This window comes from Pan troglodytes, chromosome 7 (genome assembly GCF_028858775.2).
Source record: "Pan troglodytes isolate AG18354 chromosome 7, NHGRI_mPanTro3-v2.0_pri, whole genome shotgun sequence".
Classification (NCBI taxonomy): Eukaryota; Metazoa; Chordata; class Mammalia; order Primates; family Hominidae; genus Pan; species Pan troglodytes.
In genome coordinates this window covers 110,046,626-110,070,079 of record NC_072405.2, presented here as the reverse complement: position 1 = coordinate 110,070,079, position 23,454 = coordinate 110,046,626, and the positions used below count along the sequence as shown (strand labels likewise).

The 23,454-nt window shown below is 37.9% G+C and overlaps 1 protein-coding gene across 18 annotated transcripts in view; it reads right to left on the bottom strand.

The window, feature by feature from the left end:
• VPS13B (vacuolar protein sorting 13 homolog B) overlaps nucleotides 1-23,454 on the bottom strand; it is an 861,798-nt gene that overhangs the window by 58,576 nt on the left and 779,768 nt on the right. For 17 of the 18 annotated variants that reach the window (XM_054657406.2, XM_063816458.1, XM_024345440.3 and 14 more), the window contains 4 exons: nucleotides 9,580-9,735; nucleotides 1,295-1,558; nucleotides 564-647; nucleotides 210-385 (listed from right to left, as the gene is read on the bottom strand). In XM_054657406.2, coding sequence (XP_054513381.1) covers nucleotides 210-385; nucleotides 564-647; nucleotides 1,295-1,558; nucleotides 9,580-9,735 — 680 coding nt within the window. The remainder of the gene's footprint in view (nucleotides 1-209; nucleotides 386-563; nucleotides 648-1,294; nucleotides 1,559-9,579; nucleotides 9,736-23,454) is intronic. The other variant, XM_024345446.3, reaches the window with a different exon arrangement.

The window sequence follows — 23,454 nt, the reverse complement described above, 5'->3', positions numbered from 1 at the left end:
TTTTTATCTAAAACTACAGATGAGAATGAGAGATCCCTAGGCAGGGCAATTTTAAAATAACATTCCCATAAGATAAGAAATCATACAAAAAACTCCCTCCACTCCCATCTCCCTACCCACCCCTCCCCCCCGTCCCCCAGTGCAAGGTTACTTTTCTACTTAATTTCTCCTAGGAAAATGTAAAATGTACGGAAGGATTTTTCTAGTACCTTGCTTGGAATGTCAGGTGATGTACAAGGTCAGGTTCTATGTTTTGCAGTGGTTTTTCCTGCCCTTTTCCTGGAATAATTTGTGTTTCACTCAATCCCAGACTCCTTTTCTCCAAATGTATGATAATGGGGTCTGGAAGATGACTCCTCATGATAAAAAGAGGGCTGAACACAATCTATAAAAATAAAAGGATAGAACAACTTTCATATTTGCTTTGTTGCAGTATTCCAGCTGTTTGATGCTGAAACAAACTTGTAATAAATCTCTTCCCTGGGTCACTCTGACCTTAATTTATTTCAGAACAGGAAAGGTCAGAGTCATATACCATATTTTAGGATTGGGAAAGCACTCACCATTCGTTGTTGCACTTGAGAGTTGGGTTCTAAAGTCAAAACTGTGCACCAGACATAAATAATGGAACTGTTTGAAGATGGCACCTGCACATGAAATAGCAAAGGGTCCTACTGAATACTAAGCAGTTTACTAATTAATCAAAATAAGGCACAGATACATCAGTTTGGAAGATTAAAAAGAGTTTAAAGTTTAGGGAAAAAGCCATTATTAAAAAAAACTGAGCAAAAACAGACTTCATTATGGCAGAAAGCAAATGTGCAGTGAGTCAGCCGGGCCAACTCTTTCCATAAAGACAAAGAGATTTGCATAAGGAGAGATATAAGACTAAGTGGCAAAATGAAAGAGAATTTATCCTTTATGGGAATGAAAGTGATGATGGTAAAGACTGAGGAAGAGATAAAGTAACAGACCATCATAAAGATCCTTAAGTGAGGAGGATACCACCCCCACAGTCCCACCCTACCCCTAACCCTGGGGCAGCAGAATCTTTTTCAAGATATCACTTGCATCTGGGAGGGACAGAGTCTTGGCTGTAAGAACTACTGGAACTGATACAAATGTATCGTCGTGGGATGGGGAGGAAACAGTTTGAGAAGTACTATTCAAAGCCTTTCACTCCCCTTTTTTATATGTCACTTTTTAATAAATTAAGTGCTGTACAAGTAAAGAACATTTTGAGAAAATTTCAATGGTAAAGCTGCTCTATTCTAGATTGAACTTCTTTTCAAACCTGAATGACAATGCTGTACTCAGGGGCTTTGGATTCCAGGCACACATCTCTTGACCAGTCTTCATCTCCCTTGGCCTTCACACACAGCTCCGTCAGTTCATTGTTTTCTAGTATGTATGAAGGCAATTTCTGTTTGGCTGTGAGGCAGTCAAAATGTTCCCGAACTACAGCTTGTCCATCTTGACCAATGTAATGCTGAACGACTTTTAGTTCTATGCTTTGAGACAAGTAACTACAGATGATCTGTCTTCCACAGATGATAATCTAAAAGACAGTTAAGTATATAAGGCTTCATCAATTCAGACTTCATTAACTGGAAATATGTTATCATTCAAACAGAGTAAACTATGTTGATGTTAATGGAAAGAAAATGAAGTAATTAGCTTAAACAGTACAAGAAGGAAAAAAGACTTGAAGTCAAGAAGAAATTTTGCTTTGGCCATGTTGAGTTCGCAGTATTTAAAGGACAGACATGTAGGAGTCCAGTACTCAATTAGAAATGCTGCTCAGGTGCTGGCCAGAGAAAATGTGGAGGTGGAGATAATGATTAGTGAAAGAAGAGCCTTGCAAACATGCACAAGCAGAAGATAGTTTACCTGAAAGAGAGGGTAGAAGCTCAAACCCAGAAACTGACCAATACTCCAAGGGCAGACTCGGGGTGAAAAGCTAGAAAATGGGGCCAGAGAAGAAGGGATGAAGGAGAACAGAGGTGAATCAGGGGACAGTAGTTTTGCTGAAGCCATAAGAGAAGTGCCTGCCCAGGAGGTGGCAGTGAATCTTGTCAAGTGAAGTAGAAATGGAAAAGACTGGGAATTGAAAATCATTTAGCTCTGGTAACTGAGAGGGCAATTGTGATCAATCTATTCCTTGAAGTTGATTTTCAAGGGTTTATTGCACTCTTATCTAGTAAGAAATCTCTGTATAAACAGATAATACAAAATCTTTGATGCAGATATCTAATTTTTTTTATTTTATTCAGTTTATTTATTTAGTTTTTTTTAGACAGGGTCTTGCTCTTTCGCCCAGGCTGGAGTGTAGTGGCATGATCACAGCTCACTGCAGTCTCAATCTACCAGGCTCAAGCAATCCTCCCACCTCAGCCTCTAGAGTAGCTGGGTCTACAGGGAATGCACCACCCCACCTCGCTAACTTTTGTGTTTTTTTGTAGGATGGGGTTTCAGTGTTGCCTAGGCTGGTCTCAAACTCCTGAGCTCAAGTAATCTTCACACCCCAGCCTCCCAAAATGCCGGGATTACAAGCATGAGCTACTGTGCCTGGCCTAAACTGTGTAAGTTTTATCTTTATAAACACACAGATTTATCCACTAAACCTATGGGTTATTCAACTTTACACCCAGGTAAGAGAGTATAGTTCATAGTAGGTATTAAGAAATGGGGGTCTTGGCCAGGTGCGGTGGTTCACGCCTGTAATCCCAGCAGTTTGGGAGGCCAAGGCAGGTGGATCACCTGAGGTCGGGAGTTCGAGACCAGCCTGACCAACATGGAGAAACTTCATTGCTACTAAAAATACAAAATTAGCTGGGCATGGTGGCACATGCCTGTAATCCCAGCTACTCAGGAGGCTGAGGCAGGAGAATCACTTGAACCTGGCAGGTGGAGGTTGTGGTGAGCCGAGATCACACCATTGCACTCCAGCCTGGGCAACAAGAGTAAAACTCCGTCTAAAAAAAAAAAAAAAAGAGAGAGAGAGAGAGAAAACAAATGGGGGGGCCTGGTAGAGGCCAAGGTTAGGAGTTTGAGACTAGCCTGGGCAACATGGCAAGATCCCATCTATACAAAAAATTTAAAAATTAGCTAGGTATGGTGGTGTATGCCTGTAGTCACAGCTACTTGGGAGGCTGAGGCAGGAGTATCACTTGAGCCCAGGAGTTCAAGGCTGCAGTGAACTGTAATTGCACCACTGTACTCCATCCTGGGTGACAGAGCAAGACCCTATTTCTACAAAAAACAACAAATGTTTTCTTAAATTGGTTGAAATTGAAAATATAATGCAAAATTTAATATGGTGGTGAATTCTTTCACAAAGCAAATCCTTCTGTAATATGAATATTCACCATGATTGGAGAAAATAGGACTTTCACATACTGAATTTCCTATTTGTAATATTTTTCCAGAATAACACACACACACATACACAGTATATGTACAAGTCTAAGCATATGATGTTTAATTTTAGTATGTCAACTTGATTGGGTCATGGTATGAGCAGACATTTAGTCAAACATTATTCTGGGTGTGTGTGTGAGGGTGTTTCTGAGTGAGATGAACATTTGGATTGGTAGACTGAGTAAAGCAGATTGTCTTCCCCACCATGGGTGGGCTTCATCTAACCAAATGAAGACCCAATCGAAGGAAAAGGCTAAGTAAGAGGAAACTCATTTTGCCTGACTGCTTGAGCTAGGGCATTGGTCTTTTCTGGCCTTTGGACTTGGAATGAAGCATCAGCTCTTCTCGGGTCTTGAACTTGCCAGACTTTGGACTGGAACTTACACTATTCGCTCTCCTGGTTCTCTGGCCTTTGTAATCAGATGGGAGCTACACATTGGCTCTCCTGGGTCTGCAGCTTGCTGACTGCAGATCTTGGGACTTCTCTAAGATTATGTCATGTTTCATAATCACGAGTCAATTTATAATAAATCATTCTTTTCCCACACACCCATGCATGTACATGTGTGCATGCATGGGTGTGCACACACACACCCCCTCATCAGTGCTGTTTTTCTGGAGAACACATTCTCACAGCAACCTTATAAAGTAGGTGCTACTATGACTCCCCATCTTAACAGAGAGAAAATTTAACAGAGATATTTAATAACTTGCTTGGTGTTACCCAGTAAGTCTGGCCCAGAGTTTGTTGATCATCACCCTGATAGTCTGTCTCTCATAAAATTAATATCTACTCATTAAGAAAAGTTAGAAACCATAAAAAAGAAAGTAAGGGCTGCTCTTTATAACATAAATGTGTCAGACACCATTGCTTCTCTTCCCAATAGCTGTTCTCTCCTTTCCTCTTATTGTTAAAAACCCTCACTTGATTTGGTTAGGTATCAAAAGGCAGCAAAGTACTCAGGGAAGGTAGACACCTCCCTTGGCCCCCAGTGGCTGTATCATGATTGGTACAAGCCAATCCTGTTAATTCCATTCTCCTTTTGCCATCGATCAGGGTAAACATGGAACTCTGGTTTGGCTAATAATATGAGAAGGTAAGACTGGTAAAAGGCTCTAGGAAAGATATTACACCTTGATAATAAGGGAGACAGTTTGAGAAGAGAAGCCCTTCTTTTGTGTCACAGAAGCTGTTATCAGAGGATGTATACAGCTTTAATGCCACCTGAGACCAGGCAGGCAAATCTAAGAGGATGACAGAGAAGCAAATACAACACTGGGTTGCTTAGCCAATACTGAACCAGCCTTCTTCCTCCTCGTTATGTGAAACAATAAACATAAAATAGAATAGTATCTGCCTCATTAACTTGCTATGAAGATTAACAAGCATATTTTGTAACTTCAAACTGAAAGCGTCCTAACCGATACATTTTCCTATGTCATCAAGAGTTCTCTGTAACCATCAATTTTAATGAACTATTATTTACACCAATAAATATGAATAACTATTTATAAATGAACTATTATTATTATCACTATTTTTAGATGGGGGTCTTGCTCTGTCACCCAAGGTGGAATGCAGTGGCAAGATTTCAGCTCACTGCAGCCTTGAACTCCTGGGCTCAAGGGATCTTCTTGCCTCAGCCTCCTAAGTAGCTTGGACTACAGGCACATGCCACCATGCCTGGCGAATGTATTTTATTTTATGTTTTGTAGAGATAGGGTCTTGCTATGTCGACCACGCTGGTCTCGAACCCCTGGGCTCAAGTGATTCTCCTGCCTCAGTCTCCCAAAGTGCTGGGATCATAGGCATAAGCCACTACGCTGGGATGAACTATTATTTAATCAAAAGAAACCTGCTAGATTGAGGAACCAAAAATTAAATGTCATTGTTGTTTTAATTTGCATTATTTGAATGGTGAGGTTTAGCTTTTTCTCATTTATTTCTCAACTATCTGCTTATTTGAATTTTCTTTAGAAGGAGCACATCTGTAAAACCAAGCTGTGCTGAACTGTTGTATTTCCCCTAGATACTCTAGCCATCATAATCTTTTAAAACTATGCTTTCACAATAACAAACCATAAAAGTCAACTGAACTATGATCCTAAATTAGGAAGCAAACTTTTCTTTAGCATATGCTAGGGGTTACTAGACACTCATGATAAGTAAGTCTTATGATGCCATAGCATTGCCTAACTTGAAATAAACATTTGAAAACTCTGAAGCATTATTTAACTCTGTTATTCTTGATGTGCCCAAGCCTGGCAATATATGCACATGGCTCTTGCTTCAGAACCTTTGGACCCCAGGAGATTTAGAAGAGAATTTTGCTGTTTCTCAGAGAAACCACAGAATCTCCACAACCATCTGGGACTCACTTTGTTTAAAGACAAAGATCCTCTTGGTGGGTTTTTATAGTCTCATTTTCAACTAAAAAGCCTGTTAAATAGGCTTTCAAATTTGATAAAAGAAAATTCTTAAAAGTGGCCAGGGAGGGAAGGCTACTTTAGATGAAGGAAAATCCAAAAATGGTCACTCAGTGGAGTAGTGTGCTTGCACGGCTGTTCCAGGGTTAGGTTCAGGAGAGCTCTATCTGCTTTTCTTCAAAGTGGCAAAACTTACAATGCCTTTATTTTGAAAATTATGGTTAGAATTTCAAGATTAATTTATCAGTTGAAGACAGCTACTTAATTTTTTTAAATGCACGGTTTCTCTTTAATACACATTTCCAGGTTTCACACTAATTCCCCTCCTTCCCCAAAGCCACAAAGATGTGTATTGAAGATTTCCACATATGATTTTACTTAGCAGGTTTCAGAACTCTTATTAGATCAGTGCCAAGAAGAATAGTGATATTGAAGAATAACTCCAGAGCACCAGATGCACTGGAAAATGATATCTTAAACATGATTAAAAGTATGTATATAAAGACACCATTATACATACATACATGTGTACATTTGAGATTTTAGAGTAGTAAAGGTTTCTTCAACAAAAGGATGGGAAACATGGAAGCAAATATGTGTACATAGTAGTTGTAGAACATACAAAGTTCCCACAAAATCTTCTGTGGTCAATTTTCATTCAATTGAGGGAAATTAGAGGGGTATAAGAAATGCAGAGCACAGATAACCCAGCATCAATGTTAAAAAAGAGCTTTAGCCAATTCTCCATTATCCAGGGGGTGTTAAGGTGCATCAGGGATCTGCATATACTCACCTCCCCAAATGGGCCCTGGTAATTAGGCAGCTGCAGTTTATTGCAAATTTCCAGGCCCAGGTGGGGTAGAAGGAAAGAAGCCAAGATGTGAGGGAGACAAGAATCCACAAAGCTCTTCTGAAGCTTGGTTCCCTTCTTCCTTCCTAACCTTGCCAATTGAGGAAATCCTACGTCTCTGATGTACTTTAACCAGAACAAATCTGAACGCTAAACTACCCTGACAGCAAAAATTAAATCCAATTGAAAAAGACATTTAACATTTTTGCTTGTGGGTGTGTGTATCTGAGTGAGTGAGGGGGCAGGGAAGAGGTAAAACTGCCAGCCATTTTTAGAAATGTATTTTTCAAATAACCAACTTTTATGACATTTGGTAGGTATACTGTTGCGATGTGTAATATTTGTGCAGGAACACTGTATATATTAATTTATCCCTGAAATTTAACATTGTTTCTTGAAAATATATAGTATCTATACAAGAATGAGTCACTATTGTTATAATACAAAACCGTCCAACTTAGTGTTACTCATGCCTGATAACATTTCATCGGAGTAATTTTAAATATGGTATATAGGGCTATGGCAGGAGGGCAGGCACGTTGTAAGCATTTTACATACACAAACTCAGTTAATCCTCACACTAACTTCCTGAGGAGGGCACTATTACTATCCTCATTTTACAGATGAGGAAATTGATTCACAGAGTTTAAATGACTTTCTGAAGATCACACAGCTAGCAAGGGGATACAGCCAAGTTGCCTATGATCTTGACTACGAGGACATACCATTAAAACCATTTCTCTATGGAGGGACCCTGCCATTTCAGTAACTGATAAATGTTCTAGCAGCCACACTAAAATGAGCTGAACCACCTGGGAAAGTTTAGACTGGAGCTATAGTAGTCAAATTGTGGTCCCTGGACCAGCAGCATCAGCAGCACCTGGGAACTTGTTAGAAATGCAAATTACAGACCACACCCAATCTGAAACTCTGGGGTTGGGACCCAGCAATCTGTGTTTTAACAAGCCCTCCAGGGGATTCTGATGCACACTCAAATTTGAGAAGGCCTAGAGAGAAGAAAACCAAGGGGAAACACGATAGCTTCCCTTATGTTTTTGAAGGGCTATAATGTAGAGGAGAGGTGACTTGTGGAGTTCTCACGACAAGTTTTGCGCTTGTTGTATATGCCTCATAGTTCTAGGGAATGGGGAAAGGTGGTGGAATGGTGAAAGATTTTTGGTTCGAAATCAGGAAGAAAACTTAGCTGGTGGTAGCAAACAGAAAGGGCTGCTGTGTGAGGGAATGAGCCTCTTGTCATCTGAACTATTCAAAGAGGCTGGATGACCTTTTCTCAGACATATTACTCAATGGAAAGGTGGATAAGACATTCTTGAAAGACCATGAGTGACAGAATCAGAAAACCAGTATACACTTACTGGGCAGATATTCATTGACAGCAGATTCATGTAAGAGTGTTCTGAGGGCAGATGGGAGTTAGTGACACTCCTTGTTCTCTTTGGCTCAATGCTCACACTAGTAGGCCGGTCCCTGCAGGAATCCTTCAGTAAGACTCATTTGTCCCACATTTGTCTCTTCGTTTATGCTATACTGTCTACTTGGAATGCTCTCTCTTAATCCAAATTCTACATATTTTCCAAAGCCCAGCTCAAGTCATATCTTCTCAGTGAAACCTCTAAATTCCCTTTACACTTACTGTCAGTTGAAAACATTGTTGGGCTTACATAAAATTGCAATTTAAAAGCAAAGACTGTTTCACATACTTGGTGTTTTCCATTTTACTTTGTTCCACTTTAGGCAATCAATAAATATTCTGAGGAATGCTCAGTTAATTGGGAAGAGTCTTCCATGCTTCTTTTCTGAGACTCCTCTGCTAGAGTTGAGTTCTCTTTTTATTTCCGTGGCCCACAATAATAAGATCACCAAGTCCAGCTCCTTGATTAGGTGCAGACCAAGAATGCATACGGTGTGGGTCCTACTGTTCACCTCACTAGCAGCTTCCTGATTCCTCCTTGGCATGCAGCAACAGAATAGCCCCTGCTGCTCCATAGGGGAAGCTCCCCTTTTCCAGGGACTAAGTGCTGTTTCTATCATGTCCCACAAAAGCTCTGGGTAGACTGTTACAATCCAGATGTATATGTTGAAACTCTAACGACAAATCCAGTTATTATGTGTGCAGTGAAGCCAGTTTTCAGATTTTAATACTTCCTTCTTTTCTTTCTACTCTTGTCCATGCTTGAAAAACATCTTTTAGAAACCACATTTTCACATCTTAAGAACACAAAGAAAGTGTCAGATACTTTTTTCCCTTTGCAGTCTTAGAACTTCAAAAACAGCCAAAAAGGAAGTTTTATAAAATACGTAAAAATATGTGCTGAGAGCTGAGGTTTTATATGCCAAGAGTTAGGCTGCAGTGAATTTTTACTGCAGTTAATATTAACTCCTAGGAAAAGAAAAGCTTGCTGGAGACCCAGGCCCACTCTGTCATGGGAGAGTATCATAGCACTTCCTTACAGATCATTCTCACGTGCATGAGAACCAACTCTTGGTTATCCACTGGTGGATTATCCAGGGTTCCCACTACTCTTTGCTTCTTTTCCTTCTCAATAAAGGACTTTTGGCTATTTCACAGCTCATTAGCACCTCCACCAGAAGGTAGGTGGTGACAGGGAGAAGAGGTGAAACTAAAATCAGTAAATTTTACTGCTTGTTAGCAGCTCTTGTAAAAGAAGTGGGACAAAGGGTTTGAAGCCATCATCATTGTCAGGATCATAGATAAGCATTTATTAAATGCTCACATGCATGGTAGTAGTAGATATAACTAGGCATAACCACTGTGATTTAAAAAAAATTATTAATTATTTTCATCTCCATTACACTGAATAATTAAGAGGTGTCTGGGTCATGAACACAAAGAAACTTACCTGTTTTTGTACTCCATTGAGTTGCTGAACCTTGATGATGAGAGAAGCAGTTCGACCCCTGTACTGAATTGTTCTAATAAAAGTCCCGGCATGGTCCACACTGAAAGGCTCTGACCAACGCCAGTTGCCCCAACCTTCAATACAGATGTGTAACAGCTGGAGAAAAAAACAATAGTCGTCATAATGCCAAACGTGCCAACAAAAACCTAGTCCTAAAATGAAAGTCTCATTGCTGGAAAACCTTTCCATTTGTAATATTTTGCATCTGTTTTCTTTCTAACCTGCATTATTCATCCACTTCCAACTTATTCCACCAGGCTAAGAATAGCAAATATGTCACATAGAGTCAATGTGGTTTTTCAGATCACATTTTAAACCTTCTTAAAAATAATTTTCCTATCAAATGGTAAAAGGCCTGCTGAACATTTGAGAAAGGATCATTTCATTCATCTGGAGGACAAAAAGGTTGAAGCGTGAGATCAAAGAACCTTGGTATTGGCTGACGGTTTTTTCCTTCTTATGGCTAGACAGTAATGAAAGCTAAATTTGGTTTGTGGGTTTTTTTTTTAATCATAAATTGTCATACCTTTTTTCTTTTGATAAAGAACAAAATAGCAGTTTGAAGATGCAATTCATTTAATATACTTTCCTTATGAGATCACAGATATATCAAATTAGAAATACCCTCAACATTTTAAATGTAAGATATGATGTATTTGTTCTTTTTTTTTTTTGTTATGTACTTATTGTAACATTTACCAACTGAGTCTCCTGATACATATTTATATTTATTCATGTAGCATTGCCATGTCTGGTCATGTTTGGATTTGTTTTGGGGTCATATATGTCCTATTTCTACTCTTACCCACTAACTGCAGCTAAGAAAATCAGTTTAACTATATGAGTATTCCAAAAAAAATAATAATTAGTACTTTTGTAGGAAACAGGTTTAAATGAAAACAATGTTCTATGATTTGTAAGTACAAGGAAAGACAACTGACTTTTTTTTTTTTTTTTTTTTTGAGTCTCGCTCTGTTGCCAGGCTGGAGTGCAGTGACACGATCTCAGCTCACTGCAACCTCCACGTCCTGGGTTCAAGCGATTCTCTTGCCTCAGCCTCCCGAGTAGCTGGGACTACAGGTGTGCCACCACGACTGGCTAATTTTTGTATTTTTAGTAGAGATGAGGTTTCACCATGTCGGCCAGGCTGGTCTCGATCTCTTGACCTCAAGATCGCTTGCCTTGGCCTCCCAAAGTGCTAGGGTTACAGGCGTGAGCCACTGCACCTGGCTGAAAACTGATATTTTAAGAAAGATATATTTATATCATATGCAAACAATTTAAATCTTTCTTTCATATCACATATAATTTTTTAACAGAGCTAACCAAAGGTAAATCTCATGAAAAACTCCCAATTAGTAGACAGAATAAAACTGTGAAAACCTCCTGTAAGACTATCATAAAAGGCCCTAATAATAAATACATTAAGGATTTACATGGAAATTGCCATAATATTAAATGTCTTGGTGGAAGCAGGTTAGTTTTTAGTTTCAGCCTTAGGAGGAGTCCTGATAACATGCTTAAATTTAAAAAATTCCCAAGGTCATCACAACATACGTTTTCGATGTTAAGATAGGGCTTAAAAAAAAAAAATCTGAATACATTATTTTTAAAAATCTCCTAACTCATCTCCCTGCTGTTAATATGGCCTCACTCAAGTTCTTCCTCCACGCACTGCCAGTGATCTTGTGATAGGAAAATGCTATCAGTTAGATGACTTCTAAAAAAGGCTAACAGCTAAGAAAACACACGTGTGCGTACACACACACACACACAAACGCACCCTGGATAGCAAATACCTTTAGGGAAAATATGGTCTTATATATACTCTACAACATAAAAGTACCAGAATATCTTTGATGTTTAAATATTAGTAACAGAGAAAAAAAGAAAAATAGCAGTGTTTGGAACCCTTTCCGTTTTTTATAGCAGCAACTGGGAATCAAGCTCAGGGTACACACAAAACTAAAAGAAATAAGAAAGTTGTTTTCTTTGGACAGACTAGTAGCTGGAAATGACACACACACAAAAAATAATAATGAGGCAAGGTACTTAAGATCAAGCTCAGCTACATTTTTCCTGAACATTTCATAGACTCTAGAGAAAGTTTTAATGTACACAATGTAATTTTAAGTGAGGAATGTTCACATTTGCATATGAGCTCAGTTTTAGATAGCTGCTCACTCTGTGTACACAGCTTTTAAAGACTGGATGTCACCAAGGAATATGCTGTCAGGTTTTGCTTGGCAGCTATTTGTTCTCAGAATGTTGGCACAGATATTTTCTTTGAATTATGAAAATTCAGATATGTTTGGATTTAGTTCACACAGGAAAATTAAGTGGGCGAAAAACATTTGTAACACTTCTTCCCATATGCATAATCAATGGAACATTTGTAATGTTTGGTCTACTGTTAAAAAACATCTAAATATCATTGGCAATTAGATGCATATAATTCATTAGGAAAGGAACTACATTCTTGAGAGAAACCAACAAAAAGAAATTCAGGAGGCCTAGCAGTACTTCAGTTCTCCTTCCCATGGTGTAATCACCCCTGCCTGGGAACCCGCGGCACTGGATTTGAGCACTGGATGGCAGTGAGTGCTCAGATACGCACAGACACCTAGCTAACGTGAGAGGTTTTGTTCTTGTTGGACCCGCTGACTAAATTTCACTGCTACAGATACTGTAAGTCTCCATTTAGTAACAAATACTTGCATACCTATTTTTATTTCTATACAGAAGGAAGCATAAAATCAGGCACAAAAAAATGTGACATTTGTGTTAGATCACCTGATTCAAATGAGATTTCGATCATCATCCAACACATTTTCATTACTCAAGTACTATAAGGAAGGTAATATGCTAGGCACTATGGAGGAAATACAGAGGAAGAGATATGTTCTTTGCCCCACAAGGAGCTTATGATCACATAGGGAAAATAAGGCAAGAACAAATAACTAACATGAAGCAGTCAGGAAAGGAGAGGAGCAGTCACATAGTAGTCCAGTTAAGGAAGGGTCTGGATCAGGTTGCTGTGATTAAGAAAACATTGGGAAGCAGCTGGGTCTCAGAGTTTGGGTAGGATTTCAACTGGCAAAGATGACAGTTCCTTCCCATGCCAAAAAGACAGTGTGAGATGTGCAAAGTAGTACACATGCTCGGGACAAGGTTAACCATCTCAACTGGCGAGAGAAAAGGGAACATGGATAAAGGGTTGGAGGATAAGGTTAAATACACAGATTTAGATTGTGGCTGGCACTGATTTACTAAACTAAGGAATTTGCACTTTATGCAGGAATTAGTGGATAGTCACTGATATCTTCCCTATAAGTGAGCAATGTGCTGACAAAGAGTGAGAGCACGTGGAGAGGCAGGAAGACTGCAGGAGTTGCATGAGGGGCAACGTGGGCTAGAAATACAGGGGAGAGGAAAGCAATGGGCTTCACAGAAAATAACTATCCCTTCTGCCTCAAGCCCAGGGCATTTTTGTGTTCTTTTATCAATTTGGAAATTTTCTTTCACCTCTTTTCTATTAAGATTTTCCTTCCTTACTTCCCCTACCATCATTCAATCTATCCAGGCTTTTCAGTCTCTTTGGTCTACTTAGATAGTGTCTAACATTTTCCACGGTGGGGGGAAACGTCAAACAGGAACTATTCTTGTTGGAAGTTTTCGATGACAACTAAAACTAAGCAATAAGGCAGGTTGTATAGTGGCCACACTCGATGGAAGGTCCCAAGAGAGTACATTTTCTTTTTTTCCAGCAGACCCCCAGAGCTGCGCTGGCAGCCAGACTAAATTCATAGTTTTCCCATTGAAGACCTCAGATGGAAGCATACACAGTTTTCAACTCATTTTTTTTCTATACAAAATAAAACTTAAAACAGAATTACTGATCAGGGAATTGGGGATCAGCCCTGAGGACCACCTACAGTTTTGTCCAAAGGGAGAATTCCTGAATTGATATATTTAAGAGGAAAGAAAAATAAGATAAAATCTAGGAAAACAGAGTACACCAAAGAAGAGAAAGTGGATGGTTAAATAAAAAATGTTAAACTGCATCTTAAAACATAAATGATAAAGGTACCAAATACTTTTTTGTGAAGTTACATATTTCACTATTCATTTTAAAACTACTGTCAAGATTTTTTCTACTTCAATAATCACAAATTAAAATTTTATCTTCACACTCATTTGTGTATTTTTTTTTTTTGCATTTTATAGTAATTTACCCTACAGTAATACGTAATGTTCTAAAAAGAAACTGGAGATTTAAACAACTTCAAAAAATTTCCCAATCCATTGTATTCATTGTAGAAATTTTAAGAGTTCTTAAAAATTAACATGCAATCCAAGTGAAATAAACTACTGTATATATATATATATATTCTGGTAATATATTTTTATATATTATTTATATATCAAAACTTAGGCACCATTTATTTTATTATGTTTTAGAGATAGAGTCAACTCTATTGCCCAGACTGGAGTGCAGTGGTGTCATCATAGCTCACTGCAACCTTGAAATCCTGACCCCTCAAGTGATCTTCCTGCCTCAGCCTCCCGAGTAGCTAGGACTATAGGTACATGCCACCATGCCTGGCTTTTTCAAATTTTTCTATTTTTTGTAAAGATGAGGTCTTGTTATTTTGCCCAGGGTGGTCTTGAACTCCTGGCCTCAATCAATTCTTCCCCCTTGGCCTCCCAAAGTGCTAGGATTACAGGTATGAGCTATTGAACCCGGCCCATTTATTTTATAAACTTCTAAACTCATCGTAATATCCCAAGAGCCTAGTGTATGGCAGGCATTCAATAAATATTTGTTGAATAAATAAATCAAGATTAATACAAAATAACCAACAGTAAATATCTTAAAATGTCAGTGGTGATATTTGTTCATAAAATGGTATCACAAAATTAGTATGAGTGCCTCCTGGGGCCAGAGACTGCAGTCACTCCGTCCCCAATTCAGTCCCCAGTTGCGGTCCCCAGGCAATTACTATACCGAACAGGATGTGCCAGATACTTGATAGGAGGTTGGCCATATGCCCAAATCCTGGTGAATGTGGTCACCCTGCCTCCTATTTTCTGCAGACTAAGACATGGACACTGGGTACTGTGCCTGGGCCCACTCAATCCAGATCATGAAGGCAGAAAAAACTGCAGCCAGCAAGTGCTGCCAGCCATCAGCCAAGCCATTCTACAACTCCGAGATCGAATTCCTGCTGCCTCATGGCATCCTGCGTCGCCAGCACAAGCCAAGCTTCAACACCACGAGGCCCAACACCTTCTTTTAGGTGCTGGGCCCTCTCACCCCAGGTCTGTCCAAATAAACTCAAGAATGTCGAAACAAAACCCAAACCAAAATGAGTATTAAATCAAGATATTTACAAGAGTTTCCTATTTTGAATGATCTTTCAACACAGATTTGTCTTACAGGGATAATAATATTAGATTAAATGCCAAGTCAGTGTAATCCCTCAGATTCATAATTCAGATACTGCAGTACTGATATTAAAATATCAAGTAGGCCCAAAATGATACAATAGGTGAGCATCATGAGTAAAAATTAAGTTAAAATACTAAAATAATTCTTGTCTATCCAAAATACTCTCTGGAAAGTCAATTGAATCGAAATTAAATCACTTGCTTGGAATACATGAGTCTAAGTGGAACTGATAGTACATTCCACACTACTAAATTAGCATAAAAATGAAATATGTTGCTTATTATTGCTTTTTCAAGGAATTTGAATTTCAGGATGTTCAACGTATCTGAAATAATGCCAAAAACTAAGTAGAAAAATTTCTAGGTAATGACTAATGCTTGGTGTCATAATTCAATGCTGAAACTTTTAATGCTAAAATTCTGAGGGCCCTGCATATCCTTTCACATTTATAGAATATAATTTCCCACCTAAAAGAGTAAGTTTAAATAAATACAACTGAATTATTTTTGGACCCTTTGATGTAGTTTGTTTTGGTAGGAAAAAGAAAAAGAGAAAGTAAGCTCAACTGAGAAAGCCTTTCTAAATCATTCAGGGTGTGATATAATGGAGGCTGCATTGTCGTGATATAAGTGTTGGCTATTCTTCCACAAACTATGGGTGCTGTAAGTTCTCTCTCAAGATTATCTGAATTAACTGAAGGCCACAAATACTGTGCAATTAGCATGAAACAACCTCTTACAATAGAGGGAAACCTGACACATTCTTAAAAAGCTGGTTGGAATAAAAATTGTGGCTGAAAGGTAATCCTTATATAAAAAAATCTTACTTGTAATACCTATTGATGCATCAATTCTATGAAATAATCTATCCTAAGGTAATAATTACAGATGTGTGTAAAGAATGTATCTAGATGTATGTTTATCCCAGTGCTATTTTAATAAAAATTTGGCAGCATTAGGAAATTGGTCAAATAACACAGTAAAAATAAAAACAGCTTTCCTTTATTAGACATTATGTGTCAAGCACTGGGCTAAGTGATTTTTAATATTACTTATTCCTTAAAACAATCTTGTAAGGTAGACAGATGAAAAAACAAATGGAGGTACACAGAGGCTGAGTGATTTCTTCAGGGCCAGAGTGTTGGGAAGGGAAAGATAAAAGATCTGAAATTACTCAGAGCCTCTATTCAAAACTATACTTACACTGTAGAGCACTTTCAAATGACTGAAAAACAGTCATAGCAGGAAAACATGTTAATGCTATCAGTTAACAACAGATTAATTGAAAAACACACATTACAAAAAGGTATGGGCAGTACACCCCATTTTTGTAAAACAAATAAACAAAAAGTATGTATACCTATTCCAAAGGAAGAAAAAGGCTAGAAATAAGCCGTAATGCTAACAGTGGTTATTTTAGGGTTATAGGATTATGCATTTTAAGTTTCCTTTTTTCCATGTGTGTTTTGTGTGCTTCCTCAGGTAATTTCCAAATTTTGTATTACAACTATGTCTTATTTGGCAATCAGACAAAAATGTTATTAAAATAAAAAAATGTCTAATAGGATGCATACAGAGGTCACATTTTTAGGTAAAAAGAAATTACACATTTCTATTTTAAAAATTCAAGTTCAACCTCCTAATGAAAGCCAAATTTTCCCAACTTGCCCTCTTGGCACTTTGCCAAGAGGGTGACATGATCTTCAGTTCATCTCTGTAGTCTCCATAATTCCTAGCACAGAGTCTGGCTTGCTATATTGCTATATTACATATTCACATGATTCTTAGGAGCCATTTAATGCAATTATGTGAGCTTTTTTCCCTAGGGCCACAGCTTGTTTTTTTTTTTTTTTATTTGAGACTGGGTTTCCCTTTATTGCCCAGACTTGAGTGCAGTGGCACGATCATGACTCACTGTAGCCTCAACCTCCTGGGCTCAAGTGATCCTCCCACCTCAGCCTTCTGAGTAGTTGGGACTACAGGCATGCACCATAATGCCCGACTAATTTTTGTATCTTTTGTAGAGATAGTGTTTTGCCGTGTTGCCCAGGCTGCTCTTGAACTTCTGAACTCAAGCAATCTGCCCACCTTTGCCTCCCAAAGTACTGGAACTGCAGACATGCACCACTGTACCTGGCTCAATTTGGCAAGTATTTTTAAGGATTTACAGCTATTAAATGTTTACTATAAGCCAACTAACTGTACTACACATGGTAGGTATAGAAAAGAACTAGACAGTACACTTGGGCTGAAAATGCTTACAATATAGTAAGATAAACAGATATTCAATAAGAATAATTACACTGCAAAATGTTTTTAGAGTAAGAAAAACATAGGGCTTCTGAGGTGTTCTGCTTGGGGAAGTTAAAAGTTGGACCAGAGAATGTATTTTACTTACTCCCCAAAATAAGAAAGACATGTTGAAGTAGAACAAAAGATGACAGTAATGTTACTTCCGATAAACAAAAGTAGGTGACAACCTAACCTGTCATGTGACAACCAGGGAGGGAGTAGTTCTTTCTGCACAAAATTTGTGTCTACAAAGCATACCGACTGTGTTAGAAACAAAGACAAGCCATAAATGCAGCAAGCTATGGCTTCAAACTATTTGTGAAAACAACTCCTGGTCATTTGTTTTGTCAACAGAATTTAGAAAATTAACTTTCTATTATCAACTTGTCAGCTTACTTTCCTCTAATAGTTTTGATTGTAACCCAAATGGAGTCACTGAATATTGATTTTGGAAAGAAGGAGTCACTCTGGAATAAAAAAATCATTGTTTTAGGAGGTCAAATCTTGAGACAGAGGGTGGGAGAGAGATATAGGAAGGAAGGGTGAAGAGGAAGTGAACTCTTAGGTCAGTAATTGCTATTTCCTCTCAGAGCATCAATCATCAATAAACACCAGGGATTGATGCGTGAGAGACAATGGAACAAAGTAACTGACAAGAAAGTCACTGTTTGGCTGTTTGAAATAATGCTACTCATATGTTATATCTATATTCTTCATAGCTTTAAAACAGTGCATTGTGTCATTTCATCATATACTTTGTAATAGTCATTTGAATTTCCCTGGGTAAGTCAGGGTATCAAATTTCACATGTTTCTAGCAAACATTAAGGCTTAATCCATGTTTCAACATACCTATAATCAAGCCATAGAATCTTTTTATTATTTTTCACAAATAACTATAAACACAACTCTAAATTCAAGAATTTATTTATGGATTTTTACTGTTCAGGAATTTTCTCTGTTCAATCTCTGGCTGAAGTTTACATATGTAAAATAACCTAAAAAAAGAAAAGTGGGGAGAATAGTAGCATTTTTTCATTTAAATTATTTTCTACAAAACAATGAGATGCTTCATGGGTATTCTGGGCTAAAAAAAATTAAATCTAAGTGAACTAAATTAGGGAAAACTAATATACTGCATAAACATTTTTGCAAAAAGATTTAATGAGAAAGATGTTTCATGCATTAAAATATTTCGTTTTTAAATTTTATGCGTAACGTTTTTTGACCATTTCAATCATGAAATCAGATATAAATACAGTTTTAAAAGTATGAAATGATAAATAGGCTTGTTTTAAATAGGTCATTTCAACATTATACATATCTATTGTTTTCATTCTTCTAAAGGCTTCCCTATAAATGATACGTGACTGAAAAAACATGAGCTGTGATATTAACAGCTGCCTTAAGTCTAGAATTGTGTGACAGTCCTTAAGACTCTTTACCCTTGGTACCACCACAAAGGGTTGAAAAGCACAGATTCAAAGAACTTTGATATATATGTACATACAGAAGAGGAGGGACAGATTTATAAAATCTGAAATAATTCACATTTTCTTTTTTTAAAAATAAGTAAAATAAATACGACTTTGATTGCTTAAGTTATGTCAACAACCAGGAGATTCTGATGCTATGCAGACAAACTCTTAACAGAATGATAGTCAATGGTGATCATGCATTTGGTTAGACCCAATTCTTCAGTGGGAGAGTTAAGAGTATGTTAGAAGGAAATGATGAATAATTTAGGTGAGCTGAGAAATGGGAGCAACAAGATAAGAAATTGGAGAGGCTGTCTGTTAGTCATTCGGATTTGAATAAATATTCTGGGAGTCAAATTGCCAGGTTTTGTTTGTTTGAAAATCAATTTTGACAAAATACAAACAATAGAGAAACCTATCTAAAGTTTGAACAAAAACTTTCTTTTAAACTGTTCTCAGATGTAACATTCACTATTCAGTAAAATTCAGTTTAATGTAAAATAGAAGACATGCCAACACATGTCCTAAGAAAAGATCAAGTGATTTTTACATAAACTTCAATTTTTAGTCATCATGGCAATGTGGACAACTGTAATTATCTTTAATTTTTAATTAGAAAAAAGAAGTCAATAGATGGATATAAGAGAAATCCAAAATTTTTACAGTTATTTATTTTCATTTAACTAAACTGCCTTGCTGTACTAAGAAAACATTTTTGTAAAGGTTAAATAAAGTATTTCATGGCAACCGCTGCTTCTTAGTGCCTGTATAACAAGAAATATGAGCCAGCCAAAGTTGTGCAAGTTGGTTTTCTTTCCCAGTAAGGGAATGTGGTATCTAAGACCTTGTCCTAACTCATTTTATCCCCAAGTGTAAGTCAAGCAAGTCAAACATGAACTAATGCCTGAAGGGAAGTCCCTGACTCCAGAAGTATGGATTATTTCACATTTATCTTAAAATCTGCTCTCAGAGTTCTTAAAATTCACTAACTTGGCAAGTCCGGAATTATCATGAGAAATGAAATAATTTTATAACTATGAAGTCATCCAACATTCCATGCATCTGACACTCAGTGGGCTTGGCCATGTCCTGGGCATTATTCTGACCTTTAAATAACAAGCTCTTCAATATTCTGGAAATAATTTAAAAGCACGGAAATAATAAGTGCCACAGTATAATAGGTATGCCATTGTCTTTGAGTTAATGCTTTTGTTACACAGACTCATAGTAACAGGTTATGATTAAAGACAACAACATTATGTATGCTGAAATCTTTATAACACTCTTAATCAGTATTTCCCGTTACTTAAAAATGGCAAAATACCATGCTTTAATAGGCCAGCTGCATTACCTTTCTCCAAGTACTCTGTATTAAAATTCACATTTAAAATTAGCTCAGTAAAGGACCTTTATGTTTAGACATCAAGAATTTACATTTGCAGAGCACTGGCTTGTGAAAAGGCTTTGAGTGTCTTGTAAAAAGCTTAAGAAATCTTCAGTATATTTTTCTCCAAAGCTATATTTCAATATCTGAGATTTATTGCCAGGGGAGGAAGAGAGAGACCATTAGCCGCACCAGCAGCCATTCCTCTGGGCGCTTCGCACTTGAAATATCCCCATTCTCTTTCATGCAGGCTTGCAGAAAACTCCAGAAATCAGCCCTGGAACTGGATAAAGGACCCTATCACAATCCTATCTTTGCCATTTCTTGTGAAAGACTTTAAAATTCTTGACATTGGTCATTTTATAAATTAGTTTTACAAAGAAACTTTGAAATATAAAGGAAAAGGAAAACTCAACCCTAAACTTCTGCCTCTGATTTAGGTAGAATGTATCTCCCAACAGAAAATGAAAAAAATCCAAATATGCTCTGTGCATTAAATACTTAATGACCAAAACTGCTAGGACCCCATTTACTTCTACTGGTGACTTCAAAAGGCACTGTAAGCTCCCTCAGAGAATGTAAGTTTCCTGGAATCCCTACAGACTACCTTTTTTTTTTTTTTTTTTTTTTGGCTATTTCAATTACTGCTTAAAACTGAAATAAAAATGCAGTTGATGGCGGCTGGACGGTAGTTCCTGGGTACTCAAATGGAGTCAGTGTTTACAGAATATTTTGGATTAAAATGCTTGCCAGATGGTCCCAAGAAGTGTTTACCTCACTGTTGATTTTAGCTATCTTAATGTCAGCAACAATAAAAAGAAGCTTGTTACTGCCACTCGGGAGCAAAGGCATAAAATCCTTCCTCCCCAAATGGAACTGCTAGTTGCAGACAGCTGTGCCCTACACAACAATAAGGGTGATACTGTAGATTTCTGGGAAACTATTTCCACAATTAGAGAAAGACAATATGTGGCAAATTTAACTTGTAATGACATCTACTTTAAATATATAATATTTAGTGATTACACTATATACTTTCAGTTTATGATAAACAATAAAAATTTTCATAGAATAAGCACAAAAGGCTAAACAAAAATGTGAAGAGTTAGACATACATGAAAGTTGTGGCCAATTTGAAGTATATTGCTAATCTCCTCCTGTAGCATGTTCCTGTTTTATGATTTTTCATTAGAGGCCATAAGGAGGCCAAAGGGGCAGGAATGGGAAAAGGGGAGGGGTGTGTGACCAGGAGCTACTCTTAAGAGCCCAACTGAATTGACAGTATATTGAGGCATATATTTTGAGATCAGTGCCTCTTTTCTGTGTATATTAATAGTATATACAAAAGTATCCAACATTATGCAAAGAACAGTGTTGACAATTTTATTATTAAGATTTTAAATCTATGTTCCTGAGAAATCCCAAAACTTACTTATTCAATGAACATTTATTGGCTGGGTGTGGTGGTTCACTCCTGTAATCCCAGCACTTTTGGAAGCAGAGGTAGGAGGATCGCTTGAGCCCCGGAGTCAGAGGCTGTAGAGAGCTGTGGACGTGCCACTGCACTCCAGCCTGGGCCACAGAGCAAAACTCTGTCTCAAAAAATAATAATAATAATAAAAATAAAGGAACACTTATCAGCTGTCTATTATAAGCAAGATACAGGATTAAATATTGTGGAAACAATACCTTATTAAAGCCCTCTTTTTCTTCCCTTTCATTCTCAGCAAACATCCAGTACAACCTCAACCATATTCATGTCCATCTTCATTCTCTCCCTCCTATCCCAAGGAGGAGACTATTGTGGTACATTGCAAATGGCCACAAATTCTCTGCAGCAACTCTCACCAAGATCTAGTTCCTTACTGTTTGGATCTGGCTTAACCTTGTGGCTTGCTCTGCGCAACAGAATGTAGTGGAAGTGATGCTGGGTGAATTCTGAGCCCAGGTTCAATAGGCCTTGGAGTCTCTGCTCTCATTCTCCTGGGACAGTGTTACCAGGTGAAGAAGCTTGGCTAGCTTGTTGGTGAGATCACGTGGATGAGAACCAAGACACCTGGCAAACAGCCTGCTGACCACTAAATATGTGGGTGAGGCCATTGTAGACCACCCAGCCCTGAATGACCTCCAGCTGACTTCAGCCTCCTAAGTGAGACCAGGTGAGACCCACAGAAGAACCTTTTGAGTGCACCTAGATGTCTGACCAACAGACTCACGAGCTAATAAATGGTTTTTAAGTCAATAAGTGTTGGGATGGTTTGTTAAACAGCAATAAAATTTGGCATAAACTTCTTCCCATTCAAGGTCAATCCTTCCACTCGTGATATGAATTCTTTCCTTTTCTTCCCTTCTAAGATTTTATGCTATTAGTCATTCTCTCTTCTGGATCATCAATCTCCCATTTCTTTCTTCTTCTATATTAATGTGCCTAACTCTCTTCCATTTAAAATTGTTCCTTAACCCTGTGGCTTTCTGTAGCTAACACATAATTAAGACTAAAAAAAAAAAAAAAAATTCATGCTCATCATCACCACTTCGTCACTTCCCATTCACTTCTTAGCCCACTGTAATCTGGCTTTTATCCCTATCTCTCTACTGAAAGTGCTTTCCTTGAGCCATCAATGATGTTCCAATCGCCAAATACAATGGTCTCTTTTTTTCAATTCTTACCTAACTCAGTTCCCTTAGGACATTTAACAACACTGATAATTCTATCCCCCTAAATATCCTTTTTGGATTTTAAAACACCATTATGTCCTGGTTTTCCGGTGACATCTTGGTTTTCCTCATAGCTCTTATTTCCCCTCAATACATTCTATTTCACAGCCCAACTCGCAAATTCTGCTACTGATCCTTTTGCAAGCTCACCTCCAAGACAGCCCCAGTAATCCTTGCCTCTTGTTATCTGTGCCTTTATGTTCCCCCCACTGAATAGGGCAGATCTGTGTAGGATATTACAAATAAAACAATGAATGACTTCTGAAGCTAGGACATAAAAGATATTGTGGCTTCTGCCTTGGATCACTTGATCTGGAAGACAGCAGCTGCCATGTCATGAGATTACTCGAGCAACTCTCTGGAGAGATCCCTGTAGTGGAGTGCTGAGGCCTCCTACCGAAAGGCATGTAGGTAAGTATTTTGGAGATGGATCTTCCAGACCAGATGAGCCTTCAGAGGAGTGCAGCTCCATCTGATGTCTTGATTACAACCT